Here is an 18,984-nt window from a genome sequence, read left to right on the forward strand (position 1 = left end):
AGTTGAGTTTGCGCTGCTGGTCACGATGGAGCTTAGCACCTTCATCCAGTCTGATATGGTGCATGCATAAATCTGGGCTGATGCCCACCAGATCTGTCAGCTTCCATCCGATGGCCTTCTGATTCCGCCTCAGTACTTCCATCAATTTGTCTTCCTGCCCCTGGGTCAACTGACTGTTGATGATAACGGGCTTTGTTTCGTCTTCCCCCAGATAGGCGTACTTCAAATGTGCTGGAAGGGGCTTTAACTCCTTCGCGGGTTTCGACACTTCAGTAGGCAAAGAATTTTCTTCAGTTTCTCTTCTCAGTGGCGTGCCTTGATCAGGCAGCTTCTCGAGGCTAGACACTTGAGCGATCCCACTTAACCCAGCTGGTCGCGGTCGCTCGCAGAAATCCATCACCGCTTTCGCGATGGCTTGATCATCCATTTCACCGACGTTCACGGCTTCATACCATTCGGCGACTTCTCTCTCAACCTCCTCGTCCGCGGCGGAGTCTGTGAACTGCCTTTGTAAGAACTACTCTTCCAGATACTCCTGCACCAGCGGCTCGGTCACATCCACTGAATACACGTTTTCACTGTCTGCCAGCCTCTTCATTGCTTAGTCGATGTTGAACGTAAACTTTTCTTCGTTGAAATCCAAACTGATCGTCCCATTACGGGCGTCTATTATAGTGCTGGCCGTAGACAGGAACGGTCTTTTTCCCAGTAGAACTCCGCTGGACTCCTTCGCTGCTGGCTCTGTCATCTTGATGACGAAGAAGTCGGCTAGGTATAGAAAATTGTTCACCTTCACTATTACATCTTCAAGAATCCCCTCCGGGTGAATGCAAGATCTGTCGGCCAGCTGTATCATGATATCAGTATCAACGAGCTTGGCCTCTCCCAGCTTTTTGTAGATAGCATACGGAAGAACATTGATGGAAGCCCCTAAATCGCACATTGCGTGCTCCACTTGAATATCCCCAATTGAAATCGGGAGCGTGAACATCCCTGGGTCGATTTTCTTTGATGGGAGGTAGCTCCGCTGGATCACTGCGGAGACATTCTCTTCTGTAATCAGTCTCCCTTCTTCATTGACCTTTCCCGCCAGGTAGTCCTTGATGAATTTACTGATCGGGGGCATTTTTAATGCCGTCAAGAGTGGTACTTTGACTTCCACATCTTTGAACATACTGGCCAAATCGATTGTGGCGTCTTTCTTCCTAGTAACCATTCTGCGGTATGGATATGGCTTGACCTTCTCGGCTTCTTCTTCTCGACATTCTCCCGAGGTCTCGCCTCCCATTTTCGCTTTGCCTTTATCTCTTCCTTTGGCTTGATCAGCTCCATTGGATTCTTCTTCCTCTTGGTGGCTCGGTCCAGACATAGATACTGGAGACACTGCAAGTTGGCTGGGGCTCTGGTATACCTTCCCTGACCTCAGGGAGACTTCGCTTATATTCTCACGCCCAGGCTGCTGCACCGTGGCAGGAATTTTCCCTTCGTTGCCTCTCAGCTCTCCCAGCGACATGGCAACTTGAGATAACTGCTTTGTAAGCATGTCCAGCGCCGCCCTCTGCTCCTTCTGAGCCTCTTGAATTTCTCGCGTCGCATCATTAGGCTGGTGCGGAACCATCATTTCCCCTAGACCTTCGTTTGGGTGCCGGTTGTATCTTTGATTCGATGGTGCCCCACCAAGGTTGGGCTGAGAGTAGTCGGACGACCCATAGTGCTCTGGCTGGTACGGTGGCTGATTGTGTTGTTGGTTCCCTTGGTGCTGTTGATTTCCCCTTTGATGTGGCGGAACGTAGCTAATCACCTGGTTGTTTGGTTGTCTCCCCTGGCTGTTCGACTGGGGGCCTTGATGTCTGTACCCCCAGTTACATTCCTGTTGTCTTCCTTACCAATTAGGTTGTCCTCAACTGGACCAGTTACCCTGGTGATCGCTTGACCAATTGCCTTGTGGTCCACCTGACCAATTTGCTTGACCACCTTGCATTCTGTTCCCTCCGTTGTTTGATCTGTCCTGGTTCCGAGCGGGCCAATTAGGCTGCCCTTCACAGGGTTGTATCTGCTATGTCGATGGTTGAGGCAGTTGGTTTTGGTTCTGATCACTCCACCTGATGTTAGGATGATCTCTCCACGGAGCATCCCTCTGCTTTCCCTGAATCCAGTTGCCACTTGCGTTCCAATGGCCGACGGCATTCACCTGAGGTTGCGGTTCCGCTTCAGGAGGGAACTCGCAATAATAGTAGTGGTGCTCTTCCGGTGGTGGTGGCACATATGGTTTCTCTTTGGGTGCAGGCGGTGGAGGCGCTCTGGACTTCTCCACTGCCTCTAGCAGCTTCTTCTCCATTTGCTCGAATCGAGCCTCCAGCTTCTCATCACTTCTTGCCTCTGGTGCGTGCACGGCTCCTCGTCTGTATTGGCCGCGGGAGGTCTCATACGATCTCTTCGCTTCGATTAGCCTCTCTAGAATACTCTTCTCTTGACTGAATGGGGTTTTTGAGAAATCCCCTTGAGCTGCTAGGTTGAGATCGTTCTTGCTGTCCACTGTGAGTTCGGGATAGAAGGTTGAGTAAATCTCCCGCTCTCCCATCTTGTGGTTGGGGCATGCTTGAAGCAGTCCTTGAAATCTATCCTAGTATTGACCCAGAGGCTCATCATACTCCTGCCTCGCCTCTGTGATATCCTTCTTTAGGGCGCTCGTCTTCGACGCTGGGAAGAAGCGGTCTAAGAATATCATGCGAAACTCGGCCCATGTTCTGATCGATCCCTCTTGCAGCCTCGACAGCCAGACTCCTGCGTCGCACTTCAAGACGAAGGGTATAGCCTTGAGCCTATAATCTTCGGATGTGGATCCAACCGGCACGGGCTGAATATCACAGTATCTTCAAAATTCTTCCAGAAAGGCGTAAGGACATTCCTTCGAGAGGCCATAAAAATTTGACAATACGGCTAGCACCCCTGATTTGATCGCGATCGTCCGCATTCCTGGAGTAATAGCGATGGCATGGGTGGGCTCCTTCTCGTCGTGGGCATGTAGGGAGCCAATTCCTGAATCATTGTCGACGAGGGCCATCTTTGCTTCTGCTTGCTCAAGTGGTGGTAGCTTAGGTGGTGCGTTCTGTTCTCCTTCTTCCTCGCTGGTCAATTGCTCAGCGGCTGCTGCTGCTGCTAACGCGGCTCTGTATCGAGTGGTTACAACACCGGCTTCCTGGACTCGCCAATGAGCGTTAGTATCTCTGTATATGAGAGGATGATTCCAGTGACCTATGCGGTGGTACCTTCTCATGAACGGACAGAAAAACAATTAGAAAAGAAAGAAACAAAAACTATTTACACCTATGCACTAAACACATCCATGTAATAACACTATGCTTCCCCGGCAACGGCGCCATTTTTGGTGGAATGAGAGAGCGATACGCGCAGATTGGATCAAGTTATATGGAAGATAACCGTCCGGGTGGATCAGTTAGCAAATGTCGTTGCCACTTGATCAAGGCGTTCTCTCTCGCTTCACCGAAATATATTTATAGCTCCCAGACCTGCACTACTTTAACAATAAAGCGGCAAGTACGGGGTCGATCCCACAGAGAAGCCGGTGCGTTGAGTGTGTGAATAGTGAATAGGGGTCGGCTACTGCCACGCTTTAAATTGGGAGTTTTAACTATTGGATTAAGCTAGGCGGAATGTAAACTAACAACTGGATCAAGTAACTCATTATGCTGGAAAACAACTGACGGATCAAGTAAGCGATAATCTCAAATAAATACCTAACTACCTAAACATGCTTCGGAACTACAAATCACTTTGTCATTCAACATAGTTAAACACAGGATCGAAAATTTTAAAGTTGAAGCTAAACTGGAAGAGTAGACAAGATGCCGAAAACAAAATAACTACGGTTTTTATACTCAGAACTCAGAACAGTACTGTGAACATGTAGAATACAAAAAAGATCGATTTTTTAACTACGGAACAACACGGAATTAAACTTAAACAACCAAAACTGGAAAGTAGGAAAGCGAATAAAGCCGAGAAGCTCTCGGTCGGAACTCGAGACAACACCGAGCAGATATTGATTTCTCTGTCGCGCTCTTCTAACTAATCATTGTTATTATCTAACTAAGCTATCTTTGGAACTGGGGAAAACTTGGAACTGGAAACTAAACTAAAAAGAAAAGCTAAACTAGAAGCTGGAGGAAGATCTTTTTAATGGCGCTGCATCCTCTATTTATAAGCTCATCGCAGCAATCTCCAACTAGGATAACAATTTTGGCAGCGAATATTCGTCCTTGCTGGGATTGAGCGCCTCATCGATTGATACGTGCCCTTCTTCTAGAATGCAGCGGTTCTTCAATAACGGAATGAGGATTCGGCTTCGTCCTTGCGTCTTACGCATCAACACGTGCCCCCTTCTAGAATGCAGTGGTCCCCCGTCTAACTGCTTGATCACTGCCTTGATCAACCCACCTGATTTTTGGCCTTTTCATTTTCTGCGACAGCCTGATCAGTTTGACCTTGTTGCCCTTGGTCAAACGGCATTCCTGCACAATTAACACTCGCTTTGCGCGATAAACTGATCAAGTAGTCTACATTTTACCCCTAAATCAATGCATGAAATAGGCGGAGCTCCCCAAGTCTCAAACTCGCGCACTCATGGTACATCAAGGCTGCCTCCTTTTCTCTGCATCTGAATTCTTCAACCTGTACAGGCCGTTGCGTTTTGGTTCTCTGCAACTAAGGCATAATAGCCTCCTACTTTCTGTGTTTGATACAATTAAATGTAGCATAGTGTTTGTTTCCATGTACAGTAGAACCGTACATATTTCTAGCAACAAGATTAAGTTCACAGCATATTTTTCACTTCAGCAGATGCCTACAGCTGCTAATTAAACATAAAACAAGAATAATACCGAAGTTGACACAGACGCTAGGCTGACACTGTCTTAATGGCATTAGTCTTGAAGTTCAACTCTACCAAAGCCTTGCTAGACATAAACTTCCTAGGTTTTATTGAAGAATCCAGAATTCACTCTCTTGCTTTTATGAGGGAATTGTTACTTCACTCTTTGATGTTATGATTACACGTCAGATTGTAGACTAGCGGATTTCATACTAATCGTTATAACACCGGATTGTGGGCCCGATGATTGCTAACTAGGCTGGGTTTATAGCTATAATTTTTGTGCACATATCAGAAGATATATTGGTATCATATGTAGTTTTGCAGCTAATAAAAATACGAATCTCTCTCTATCCGCAGATAATCCAGTTTGTGTTGAAGGACAAATCATGTGAGAATCAGCAGTCCACAATTTCTGAGGTAAAATTTTATTAATCCTTTTTAATAGCTTAACTCATTCCGCTTTGCAGTCGTGTCAATTTAAACATGAGACGTGACATATCTTGTTCCACGCAGGCTATTAATTCGTACGCCTCGGACGAAAGGCTAGGATTCGCGGAGCCAGCGGCTGGAGTCGAGCTCTACCTATGCCCCCATACTCCAAGAATTGCAGAACTGCTAAAGAAGCACTTGCCCAAGGAAGGTCGTGAGAGTGATAATTCTGTGGGAAATGAACTGATGGGTGTAGTTGTATGGAGAAGAGCTCATTTAAGTATATCTCCTAATGCATCTTCGTATCACAAACACACCTCCAAAAAGCAACCATTTTCTTCTTTTAATAGGCTACAAGATTCATCAAATGTTAACGCTAATGTCAATGATGATGTGGCGAATTTTTGATGGGAATAAATGCAAGTAATAAATGATCACAACACGGGAAATTACGTGGTTCGATTTACTGAGGTAAATCTACGTCCACGGGAAGAAGAGAGGGCAAATTTGTATTGCTTGGTCTCGCTTACAGATTACAATACTGATTTGCTATAAGATTCAGGATCTAGAGAGCTTAACCCCTGTCTATCTGATCTAGGTTCTATTTATACATTGAACAAAGATCGTGGTTTGCAGCACCACTCACTAGATCGTGGATGGTTGATAACTGCTTAACACCACTAAATAGATCGTGGGTGTAATGGAGGTCGTGGAGATCCTGCATGGGTCCACTATCTCCTTGTTCGGTCGAACACTGAGACCGAACTGCTGAACTTTGCCGATTAGCTTTTGCCGATCTGAGAGTAGAGCTCGATTGGTTGGCTTTTACCGAGCTGTAGGCTGCGACCGAACTCTTTGGTTGTGCCGAACCGAACTCTTTGGTCATGCCGAACTGATACTCTTTCTTGGGTTTTGGGCTGATGGGCCGTCACTGCTATTGGGCTCGCAATTATTGTTTAGTTGTTTAGTCCGTATCCCATCACCACCCCCCCCCCCCGAAAAACGAAGTGAATCACTTCGGCATTTTGGATAAGTGTAAGGGGGAGGCTGACGTCAGGGGACGTGCTCCGCACGTGTCTGCGTTAAATGTGACAGCAAATCCGGCCAGAGAATCCGGAAAAAGTGGGATTTGAAACGGTGCGACGAATTTGAAATGCCTTTGCGAATCCGATAAATATTTCCTTTCTTCATCATTGGAAACACTTTTGCGAATATTTCTTCTGTATTCTCTCCCTTTTTCGAAAAATTTTCTTCCGCTTCTTCAAGACTTTCTTCAGACTTTCGACCATCAGAGAGTAAGAATCATGTCTTCTTCTTCTGAATCTGTTTCTGAATCAGGTAGCGGTAGGAAGGGGGGTAAGGGGTCTTCTGGCCGGAAGAAGTCCGGGGAGAAGACGGTAGAATATTTTCCGAGCATTTTGAGTAAGGATACTGTGATATCCTTACACGGAAAATATTTTCTACCTGGGGGTTTAGTGGTAATTCCCTACGACCTTCATAGGGCTGATTCGCCGCCAGAGGGTTACGCCACCGTTTACGAAGCCTGCTTGGAATGCGGGCTTCGTTTCCCTCTTCCCCCTGCCTTTGTAGAGCTTCTTGATTTTTTTCAACTCCCTTTAGGTCAAGTGACTCCGAATTCTTGGATGCACTTATCGGCCTTTGCTGCCGAACTGCGTAGATTAGGAAAGGATCTGTCTCTGAGGGCAATCCTTAATTTCTTTCAGTTTAAGAGGAAGGGAACCTGGTTTTACTTGATCCCTTTACAGCCCTTTAGAGCCTTTTGTAAAACCAAATGGCCGAAATGGCAAAATCGTTTCTTTTTTTACAATAGGACAGCGGCTCCGGGCTTTCCCTGGAGAGGGCCGAAGTCCGTAATTCCTCATCCTCGGTTAGAACCGTTGAACGAGCTCGAGGGCGAGCTCAATAAGATTCCTATGATTAGGAAACAGTACTCGGAATCTGAGCTCGTCAAGGGTGACTTCGTGTTCGATATCTCGTCTTCGGACGAAGAGACTGAGGGTGAGGATTTCTTTTTTATGCTTTACTGCTTTAACGACGAAGACTAACCTTGTTTTCTTGCTTTTTGGCAGTGAACATGCTAAACAAGCTCGGTCGCAAATCCTCCGAATCTAATGAGCCGGAGAGATAGAAAGCCACCGGCTCGGCGTCTGATGCCGAGAAGAATCCGAAAACGCAGAAGACCTCTTCTTCGGATCCAAAAAAGCCGGAGTCGACTTCGGCAAAGGGGAAGGGGAAGATTCAGAAACCCCCAAGAGCGCCGGAGAAAGACATTGTCTTGGCGGCCTCTTCGGAACATGTCTGTGAGCCTTTTGCATGGCCAACGGACTTTGTAGAGGTGAATTCTCTTCTTGATTTTCTGGCCTTGCTTTTTTCCTATATTTTTTGTGGCCCCTCTGTTGACTTTTTCCTTTTTCCATTTTCAGAGGAACAATATGCTCTCCAAGCTCGTCGCCGTTGAACTCTCCAAAGCGTCCAACGATTATGCTGAGATGCAGAGGAAGTTGAATGCTGCTCGTCACCAGGCCGAACAGGCTCGGGCAGACTTTGAGAAGGCAAGGGCCGCTAGGATCTCGGCTCAGGATGAAGCTCAGCGTGCCAAAAACCAGCTCATCATCCAGAGAGAGCAATCTAAACAGAGGGAGGCTGCCGCCGTGGTTGCTCAGGGGGAGGCTCTCCGTGTTTTCGCGGAGAAACTCTTTTTGAGCAATCAATTTTCGGCCTTTATCGGTGATCTGCTGAAATTGATGACCGATAACGCTGAGCAGGGACCCGAAGTCGTCCTGCCGCTGTATGGCCGAGAGATTTCAGCTCGTCTCCAGAGTCTGCCGCTCCTTGAGGAGCTTGCTTCTTCCTCGGTCCTGCTCTCTGCTGAAAGAGTCCGTAACTGCCGCGCTGACCGGGACGAGAACATGGAGGCCATCTTTGCCTCCTTGGGACCTGTTTCACCCGCTTCAATCTTTAACGAAGAGGGTGGGCAGGAAAACGAGGCCGGCAGCAGGCCGGCGACGGGCATGCCGAGCAGGAGGTGCTGCAGATCGGCGATGGGGGCACCGAGCAGGCTGGAGGGAGTAGGGAGGCCGAGGCTGAAGCCGAAGTAGACAATGAGAAGGAGGCTGAAACCCACAGAGGAGCCGGAGACGAAACTGGCGGAGTATGATTTCGTCTCCCTTCTCTTAGTTTAGTTTCTTTCTCTCCTTGTAAAATGGCCTTGAAGCCCTCCTTGTGTAAAAAATTTTTCTTGTGAATGAAAAAATTCTTCTTTCTACACTCGTGTCTTCTTTATAGCTTTTCGTAATCTCTTTTACTCCTGTTGTGGTTTACTGCCTGCTCGGTAAACTGAAATGCCGAACTGACATAGCTGCTTTGTATTCTTAACTCTAAGGAGCTGGAGGTACTTCACTGGAAGCGGCTATACTCTTCGGCTTTAAACGAAGCTGAGAAAAAAGCCATAGATGACCAGGTGAAGTATGACGAACTCTTGGCTCGGTTAGTGGAGCTGGAGTCCAACAATAAGGACTTAAAGTCCATAAAGAAAGATCTGGATGCCGAGCTGAACACTGTCATCGCTGAGAGGACTGCATATGAGGATTTCATCTGCGGGCGCGGGGGAATGACCATATCTGAAGCTCAGAATCAAGTTGATGAACTGTGGGAGGAGCTTCATGTACTCCGGAAGAACAATGCGCTGGAGAGCTCGGCTTGCCAACAAGTTGTGAAGTCATTGCGGCGCTTGGCTTCTCGGTACGACATCATTCTTTCCCGGCGTCCCTCAATCGAGAGATTCCTTAGGCGTTTCCCGCCAACAGATGCTCACACTCCAACTCAAACCTCTAATCCACTTGCTCAAGATTCTACTCCAAACCAACAACGGACTCAGGATGAACCGGAAACGTCAAGACGAGAACGTACTCCAAGTCAGCAACGGACTCCGGAGCAACCGGAAATGTCAAGACGAGAACGCCCTGAAGTTCGTAGAGGAGTTGTGATTATGAGTGAGCAAGATCAGCGGATGCTTCGTGAAGAGACTCTTCGCCGCCGAGGTGCTAGAACTTCCCGGACTCAGGGAAGGGGCGGTAGGTCGATCAGAGCATCTCGTCGACCTACTTATTCTTCAACTGTTCGGAACACCCGAACTCAGCATCATGAGGATTTTTTGGATAGGTGGCTCAACTTTAGCAACCGTGGACAGTAGAATAGTCCTTTGTAATGGTGTAACGCCTTCTCGTAGGGCAGCGAAATTGTATGCCGAACAAGACTTAATAAATGAAATTTTTTCATTTCGCTTCTATCACTGCGTATTTACAGTTCATCGATTTTTTATTTCATTTATTGTACTCGTCCGCGGTCTTATGAAGAAAACTCTTCTTTGACCGGACTCGTCTTCGGTCTTATGAAGTAAATTCTTCTTTGACCGGACTCGTCCTTGGTCTTATGAAGTAAACTCTTCTTTGACCGGACTCGTCATTGGTCTTATGAAGTAAACTCTTCTTTGACCGGACTCGTCCTCGGTCTTATGAAGAAAACTCTTCTTTGACCGGACTCGTCCTCAGTCTTATGAAGAAAACTCTTCTTTGACCGGACTTAGTTTGTGTCCTTATTTGGCGAGTTTTATCGCTTGGATTGGACTTTCCCTTTGTGTCCTAATTTGGCGAGTTTTATCGCTTGGATTGGACTTTCCTTTTGTGTCCTAATTTGGCGAGTTTTATCGCTTGGATTGGACTTTCCCTGGTTGACCGAAGTGGTTTTCGGCTTATTGCAGTCCGTTTCAGACGAACTGCTTGTTTCTTAAGCTGAATTGTGGTCTTGTATCTTCCTTAGAAGCTTGGACTCACAATTGTCTTTAATACATGATCTAAAAAGGGGATCAGCCTTTAAAGATCAATATACCTCAGTAATATTTATAAGAGACAAAACGCACATAGAGAGACAAAACGCACATAGAGAGACAAATAAAAAGGACGAAAAAGATTTTAAACTTTTATAAAACGACCAGCATAAAGGACAAATAGAAACATGAAAGCACATATCCCTAGGACCGAACTAGATACAAGACTGACCGGACCTTGTCTCTTACAAATGGAACTTCTTGAGGTTGGAAATATGCCATGTTCGGGGTACTTGTTCTCCTGACATGTGAGTCAATTTATAAGACCCTTTTCCCAGGACTTCTGACACCCGATACGGACCTTCCCATGTGGGTTCAAGTTTGCCCAGCTTTTCTGCTCGGCTTACTTCATTGTTTCTCAATACGAGATCTCCTACTTGAAACTGCAGCTTTTTCACCCTTTGGTTATAATACCGGGTTACTTGCTCCTTGTACTTGGCTGCTTTTATGCAGGCCAGTTCTCTTCTTTCTTCGGCAAGATCTAGTTCGGCTCTCAGTCCGTCATCATTCAGTTCTGTTGAGAAATTGAGTGTTCGGGGGCTGGGTATGCCGATCTCAACCGGAATTACGGCTTCAGTGCCGTACACTAGACTGTACGGAGTTTCACCGTTGGAGGTTTTTGGTGTAGTTCGGTAAGACCATAGGACTTGAGGAAGATTTTCTACCCATTGTCCTTTGGCTTGTTCTAACCGAGCTTTTAATCCTTTCACCAAAATACGGTTTGTTACTTCCGTTTGTCCGTTTGCTTGTGGGTGAGAGACCGAAGTGAACCGCTGTTGAATATTCAACTCTTGGCACCAATTCTTGAATGTCTTGTCGGTGAACTGAGTCCCATTATCCGAAATGAGGATATGGGGTATGCCAAATCGGCAAACTATGTTCTTCCAAACAAAATCCAATGCCTTCGAGCTCGTTATCGTAGCTAATGGTTCAGCCTCCACCCACTTTGTGAAGTAGTCCACGGCAACGATCAAGAATTTCATTTGCCGAGGAGCTTGTGGTAGTGGTCCTACTATGTCTATGCCCCATTGCATAAAAGGCCAAGGGCTTTGCATAGCACATAGATCGGTCTGCGGCATCCTTGGGATATTTGCATGGATTTGGCACTTCGTACATTTCTTAACGAGCTGTACTGCTTCTTGTACCAAAGTTGGCCAATAATATCCCCATCTCAGAACTTTTTTAGCTAAAGCTCTAGCTCCGATGTGGCTGCCGCACGATCCTTCATGAACTTCTCTAAGGATGTAGTCCGTCTCTTCTGGTCCTACACATCGCAATAACGGTTGAAGGTAGGACTTTCTATATAGGACTCCTTCATGAAGTTCATACCGAAGTGTTCGGCATGTGATTTTCCGAGCTTCTCTCTTATCCTCGGGCAGTTGTCCTTGATCTAGATACTTTGATATTGGCGTCATCCAGTTCGGCGAGCTGGTTACTGAAAGTACCTCAGCATCATCAATGCTTCTGTGCGGTAATTCCTCCACTTTTGAGCTCGGATATGAGGCTAACTTGCTTAAAGTATCTGCTCGGCCATTTTCCGCTCTGGGAATGCGGCCACTTTTGAGTGTTGTGTGTGTGTCGTGTGCGCGTTTTGAGTACATCGTATGCGTGTCGGGTGCGTGCGGGGTGTGTTTTCGGGCGTGTCTTTGTGTGTTTGGCTTATGAGATGTTGTTAAGTGTGTGTTCGTGTAACATGCTAGATGTTGAAGTCGTCCACGTAGGAATCATGCATTGTCGTTTAAACATCGTCTACCCTGACTCTAATCATGATTTATTTATCTTTCAAAAGGGTGATCTTTTTCGAGGAAAGTGTGGTTGAAGGGAACTGTTTTAAAAGCTAAGCAATCGAGGTGGGCTTTTCTACCCTACTTTTATGTGGGTTATCTTTAAATACGGACTTTGTTCCGGAAATGTTTATGGAGGTGAACTGTTTGTCTTGCCAATTGTTTTGTTTTGAAACCTATCTGAAGTGGTTTACCACATATGTTTAATCGAATTCGGGTCTGTTGGGCTGCGAACCCTCAGGCTAGTGTACACGAGACCGGGAGCCATCTGAGAGCAAGTTGGCCGGTCTAGTTGACCTGGGGTGTGGCCACGCCCCTTGTCATGGTTGGATCAGATAGTGTATGATAGTGGGAATAAGGGTGGCAATATCTGAAAATGACTGCGCAGTCGAATTTATGAAATATATTTTGTGTACTTGGGTTACTTTCTTACACTTAAAACCCCAAGGTTACACTGATGTGGCATGACAAACTATGATTTTGGCGTGTGTCCACTGAGTGCAATAAGTACTCAGCCCTGCATGTTGTTTTCTTAATGTGCAGGTTGAGCGGCGATGGGGATGACGGATGTTGAGCAGTGAAAGCCAAATGAGTGTTTTACTTGGTCTTTTGGATGGTGTCGTGTCGTCATACCCGGCATCATCTGTCTTTTGGTCTTTTCCGCTGCTTTGTAATCCGATACATTGTTTTTATTTAACTCTGTTTACATTAACTTTAGAAATGTCTTCTTAGTACAATGTTTGAAGTGAACTTCTTTTTAATAAATGCTTTTGGGTCAAATATTCATGTTCTCCCCTTTCTTCCCCGCTTCTTTATTCCTCCCCTAGTCGCGGTCCACCGTACTTCCTATCCTTAGGAAATGCGGGCGTGACAGAGTGGTATCAAAGCCTAGGTTTTCTCTTTCTGCTCTAGACCCAAAAAAATTCTTTTTCTGACTGGAGTAAGTTTTCAAAAGTGTCATTGGCTCAACATCCGACTCATCGCACTCAACCTGAAATGAGGTAATGAAAATTTCGAAATTTTGGAAAGTATATGGAAGTGGAGGAAATTGTGATTTTGGTGTTGAAAATGATTTTTATGTAAAGTTTAAGTAAATGTTGAGACATGTGGAAGGGTACAACGTGATGTGGAAAAGTTGGAAATTATTTGAGTTATGAACTGTTATGGTGTTATGAACTGTTGATGTATGATGAACTTATATGAAAGCATGTGGCTGATGTGTGATGATATGATGACGTGAATGTTGATGTGAGCTTTTATGTGAGTATGTGTTGGCCTTTTGAATGTTTGAACTTAGACGTGATAGAATTTCACTAGTGCTTCTTGGACCTATGATAGATAAGAGCTTTTGGCCTTTGAACACCAGCGGGTTTGGGTTAGAACAGCGATACGAGCATACACACTCTCTCTCTCTCTTCTTCGGTTATGTACTCTGTTTTTATACGCGAGGCGGTTGTTTCTGTTTTTCTATAGATGGCGCGTATGTTCCGAACCCCGCGACGGAGTGATCGCGATAGACTTAGGGCACAGAGGGTGCTCAGGGATTATAGAGTGTACCGGAAGAAGGATCACGTACCGTTGATCGAGTTCGTGGCACACTTCGACACCCTCTGGAGGGCAGCTCAGGAGTTCGGAGTGACAGAGCATGACGGCATTGAGAAGCTAATAGATTTGCTTCCCGATAGCTGGAAGGAGTGGGCCGAAAGAACGGCGAGGAGGTACACGTGGCATGAGCCCGCTACCGATGACATGGTGGGTGACATGGCTGGCTTTCGGAAAGCCGTGTATTGTGCACTGGTGGACTCTCGAGAGGAGCAGCCCCCACAGGAGGTGGAAGAGAGGGTCGTGTATCAGGACAAGTATGTGAGCATGTACGAGGGTGAACAAGGGTATGAAGATGTTTATGAGGAGGCTCTGCCAGGGAACTCCGAGGAGGACGACGACGAAGACCCGGAGGAAGGGCCTATGGATGAGGATGATAGAGTCGTAGTCTAGAATTAGAATAGTTCGTTGTCTTTTCAGTTTTTGCTTTCAGTACGATCTACTCTTGGGAACAATGTTGGCCTTCTTTCTTTTAATGAGAATTTGGATTTTGATATATATATCCTATGTGTTGCATCTTATACTACATGAAGATTTTATAAGAAAATTTTGAGAAAGTGGTAATTTTGGATGAGAATTGTAGTAACACTTTTTGGATATTGAATCAGAATGCCGCCAAGACGTGCACGCCAACCACGACAAGGACCCAACGTAGAGGCACCACCTCCACCACCACCGCCACCACCACCTCCACCCCCGCCTCAACAAGAAAGATTCATAGTTACGTTCTCAAGGCAGAATCCCCCAAAATTTGACGGACAAGGAGACCCATCCAAAGCGGAAGAGTGGATACGCGGCCTCGAGCGTATCTTCAGGGTCATGGAGTGCACAGATAGGGAGCGCATTGCTGGTGCTACCTTTCAACTGTCAGGTGCTGCCGATTACCGGTGGGAGACTCGGCAAAGAACTATTAATCCTGCCCGCCTGGAGGCGCTAACATGGGAGGAGTTTAAAGTAGAGATCGATAACAAGTATGTTCCAAAGACGTACAGACGGGCCAAGGTGGTAGAGTTCCACACACTAAGCCAAGGCCGAATGACTGTAACCGAGTATGACCGAGCCCTCGCGCAGATGGCACGATATGCGCCCGAGTTGATGGACACCGATGAGAAATGGGCGGTGAAGTTCCGGGCCGGGCTCAGAGATGAGATAAAGGCCGCATTGGCCTGTCGAGGAGAACTCTCCTACTCGGAGATCTTGACTTGTGCACTGGACGTGGAAGATGCACTCCCTAAGCCAAGAGTTGTGGCAACAACAAACGCGACACCTCTACAAGCTCAGCCGGGCCACCAAGAGAAGAGGAGGTGGGATGGTGACCAGGCTCAGTATGGTGGTAAGAGGCCACAACACATGAGGAACCCACCCTACAATGGCGGGAGACAGAATACTTTCCAACCGAGGGCAAACTTTCCGCCGAGGAACCCTCAATGTGGAAGGTGCTTCAAGTACCACGCCGGGGAGTGTCGAGACCCTAGGTGCTTCAACTGTGGTGGAAGTGGCCATTACTTCCGAAGCTGCCCAAATAAGAACAGGGGAACGGGAACGAGACAGAACCAGCTAGGTTTCCGTCCACAATCCCAGGCACTACCTGCACCTCCACCGCAACAACGCCGCCAAGGATTACCATCGCAAGCAAGGGCCTACGCCTTGAAGGGGAAACAGCCGGCAAACGGGAAAGAAACCTTTGAGCAAGGAAACTTGGCAGGTATGGGCACACTTCTCAATATGCCTATAGTTGTCTTGTTTGATACGGGTGCGTCGCATTCCTTTATATCAACGTCTTGTGTGGATACTTTGGAATTACCTACTGTTAAGACCGAACCCACTATGAGTGTGACCTCACCGGTAGGCGGGGCTATAGATATATCCCGATCTTGTGCATGTGTGAACTTTGGAATAGGTGAACTCAGTTTAGTGGCTTATAATTTGCAAATAATGACGATGGGTAGCGTAGACATAATCTTGGGTATGGATTGGTTAGCGGAGAACCACGTTACCCTTCATTGTAGAGAAAGGGAAATTTCGTTTGAAACCCCCGGAAAAGAGCCGATGAAGTTTCACGGAGTCCCAATGAGCCGACGCAAGTCCATTATCTCTGCGCTGCAAGCCACTACAATGATGAGGAAGGGATGTCCAGCGTACCTTGTTTATTTGAATGGGGAGGAGAAGAAAGACAGGAAGATAGAAGATGTGGCGATAGTGAGTGAATATCCCGATGTCTTCCCCGATGCATTGCCGGGACCCCCACCCGACAGGCAAGTAGAATTCACGATCGATCTGGAGCCCGGATCGGCACCAATATCCAAAGCACCTTATAGAATGGCGCCAAAAGAGTTGGAGGAGCTTAAGGTGCAACTGCAAGAGCTACTGGAATTGGGATTCATTAGACCTAGCGTGTCACCATGGGGAGCACCAGTGTTGTTTGTAAAGAAGAAGGATGGAACGATGAGGATGTGCATCGACTATCAGGAGCTAAACAAACTAACGCTGAAGAACAAGTATCCACTACCAAGGATAGACGACTTGTTTGACCAACTTCGAGGGGCAGGAGTCTTCTCTAAGATGGATTTGAGGTCTGGGTACCATCAGCTGAGGGTTCGGCGAGAAGATGTACCCAAGACAGCTTTTCGAACAAGATATGGTCATTATGAGTTCGTTGTAATGCCTTTTGGACTGACGAACGCCCCGGCAGTGTTCATGGACCTTATGAACCGCGTGTTCCATCCATTTCTGGATCGGTTTGTCCTGGTTTTCATCGATGACGTGCTTGTTTACTCAAAGAACGAGGAGGAGCACAAAGAGCACTTGAGAACCGTCCTAGCAACTCTAAGGGACGAGAAACTATATGCCAAGTTCAGTAAATGCGAGTTTTGGCTCAAGGAAGTAAATTTTCTTGGACATGTAGTAACTTCAGATGGAATTCGTGTAGATCCGGCCAAGGTAGAAGCGGTGCAGGAGTGGAAGTCACCTTCTACACAAAACGAAATCCGAAGCTTTTTAGGACTGGCGGGCTATTATCGAAGATTCATCGAGGGATTCTCGAAGATAGCAAGGCCAATGACGCAACAACTGAAAAAGGGAGTCAAGATGATTTGGACGCCAGAATGTGAGGCGAGCTTTCAGTTGTTGAAGGAGAAATTGACCACCGCACCAATCCTAGCTGTGCCGGAGCCAGAGACTGACTATGCGGTATATACGGATGCGTCGAAGGTGGGACTGGGATGTGTGCTTATGCAGAAGGGGAAAGTGATTGCATATGCATCGAGACAATTGAAGCCCCATGAACTGAATTATCCGACGCATGACTTGGAACTGGCAGCTGTGGTGCATGCTTTGAAGATCTGGAGACACCATCTCTATGGAGTCCGTTGTGAGATATACACGGACCATAAGAGTCTAAAGTACTTCTTTGAGCAAAAGGAGCTGAATATGCGCCAACGTAGGTGGCTCGAGTTGGTGAAGGACTACGATTGTGGTATAAATTACCATCCGGGAAAAGCAAACGTAGTGGCCGATGCTCTTAGTAGGAAGTCTCAATCTCAGTTGGCCACCTTTCTTACTATCGAGGAGAGTATAATCCAAGAGTTCAGTAAGATGCGCTTGGAAGTGGTGAGAATGCCCGAGACTGTGGAAGGGATAGTAGCCACGTTGGTGATGGAACCCGACTTAAGAGCCAGAATTGTAGAAGCTCAACGGCGAGATACGTTACTAGAAAAGATTCGCTCAGAAGTGAGGACGGGTGAACTCGGAAATTTTCGTGAGGCAGCGGATAATGGTCTCACATACAAGGGAAGGTTGTGTGTGCCTAAGGATGAAGGCCTGAGGATGGAAATCATGAGAGAAGCACATGAAACCCCATACGCTGCTCATCCAGGGAGCACAAAAATGTATCAAGACTTGAAAAGACAGTTTTGGTGGAACGGTATGAAAAAGCATGTTGCGGCATTTGTGGAGAGATGCCTGGCATGTCAACAAGTAAAGGCGCTACACCAACGGCCCTATGGGAAATTGCAACCCCTCGAGATTCCGGAATGGAAGTGGGAACATATTGCAATGGACTTTGTGGTAGGACTGCCAAAATCCCAGCGAGGGAACACGGTGATTTGGGTGATTATAGATCGCCTCACCAAATCTGCCCATTTTGTGCCGGTTCGTGCCACTTATGGATCCGATCAGTTGGCTAAGGTATATGTACGGGAAATTATACGCTTGCATGGAGTTCCAGCGACAATCACATCTGATCGTGATGCTAAATTCACTTCTAGATTTTGGACAAGCCTGCAGCGCGAGTTGGGGACTAAGTTGAATTTCAGTACAGCGTTCCACCCGCAAACCGACGGGCAGTCGGAGAGAACGATACAAGCATTGGAGGACATGCTACGAGCCGTGGTGCTAGATCGAGGCGTAGGTTGGGAAGAAGTGTTGCCCTTGGTAGAGTTCGCTTACAATAATAGTTACCAGGCGACTATCAAGATGGCCCCATATGAGGCCTTGTATGGAAAGAAGTGTAGATCGCCACTTTATTGGGATGAAGTGGGTGAGAGAAGAATTCTCGGACCAGACTCTGTAGAAGAGATGATAGAGATTGTCCGACAAATCCGTGGGAGGATCAAGGAGGCACAAGATCGACAGAAATCTTATGCGGATGTTCGAAGGACCGAGTTACAGTTCGAGGTCGGGGAAAAGGTCTTTCTGAAAGTTTCCCCTTCTAAGGGAATAACTCGTTTTGGAGTGAAGGGAAAGCTGAGACCCCGATTTATTGGTCCATACGAGATTTTGGATAGAGTCGGCGTGGTAGCATACAGGTTGGCTCTACCACCAAGCTTTGGAAATGTGCACAACGTCTTCCATGTGTCACAATTGAGGAAGTACGTGTTTGACCCCACACACATCGTTCACCAAGAAGAGATGATGGTCCTAAATCCCGATCTAAGTTATGAGGAGAAGCCCGAGGCCATTTTGGATCGAAGGGTGCAAGAATTGAGGAATAAGTCAATTGCTTCGGTGAAAGTTCGGTGGAGGAATCATGGAGTCGAAGAAGCAACATGGGAATTAGAAGATAAGATGAGAGAGAAGTTTCCGGAGCTGTTTGAGTAATCTAGGGAAATTTCGGGACGAAATTTTTTTTAAGGTGGGAGGAATGTAATGTCCGTTTTTTTTAATTAAAGGGTGTTTGCTTTTTGTGAATATCTTGTTTAAGATATGGTGTGGTATGTTTTATTTGTTTTACATTATTTATGGGTGTGAATATTTAGTTTATGGTTTTTGAAAAGCAAATTAATATCCTAATTAATAAATTAAATATCTCTCTCTCTCTCTCTCCCTCTCTCTCTCGGTTCTCTCCCTCACCCCACGATCTTCTCAACCCC

General features: G+C 46.6%; 1 protein-coding gene across 1 annotated transcript; it reads right to left on the minus strand.

Annotated features, from left to right (window-relative positions):
- Positions 1-601: 601 nt before the first annotated feature.
- On the minus strand, positions 602-1,618 carry LOC121803702. Its single transcript, XM_042203333.1, has one exon. The coding sequence runs from the start codon at positions 1,616-1,618 to the stop codon at positions 602-604; it is 1,017 nt and encodes a 338-aa protein (XP_042059267.1).
- Between the last annotated feature and the right edge of the window lie 17,366 nt (positions 1,619-18,984).

This window comes from Salvia splendens, chromosome 5, assembly GCF_004379255.2.
Source record: "Salvia splendens isolate huo1 chromosome 5, SspV2, whole genome shotgun sequence".
NCBI lineage: Eukaryota > Viridiplantae > Streptophyta > Magnoliopsida > Lamiales > Lamiaceae > Salvia > Salvia splendens.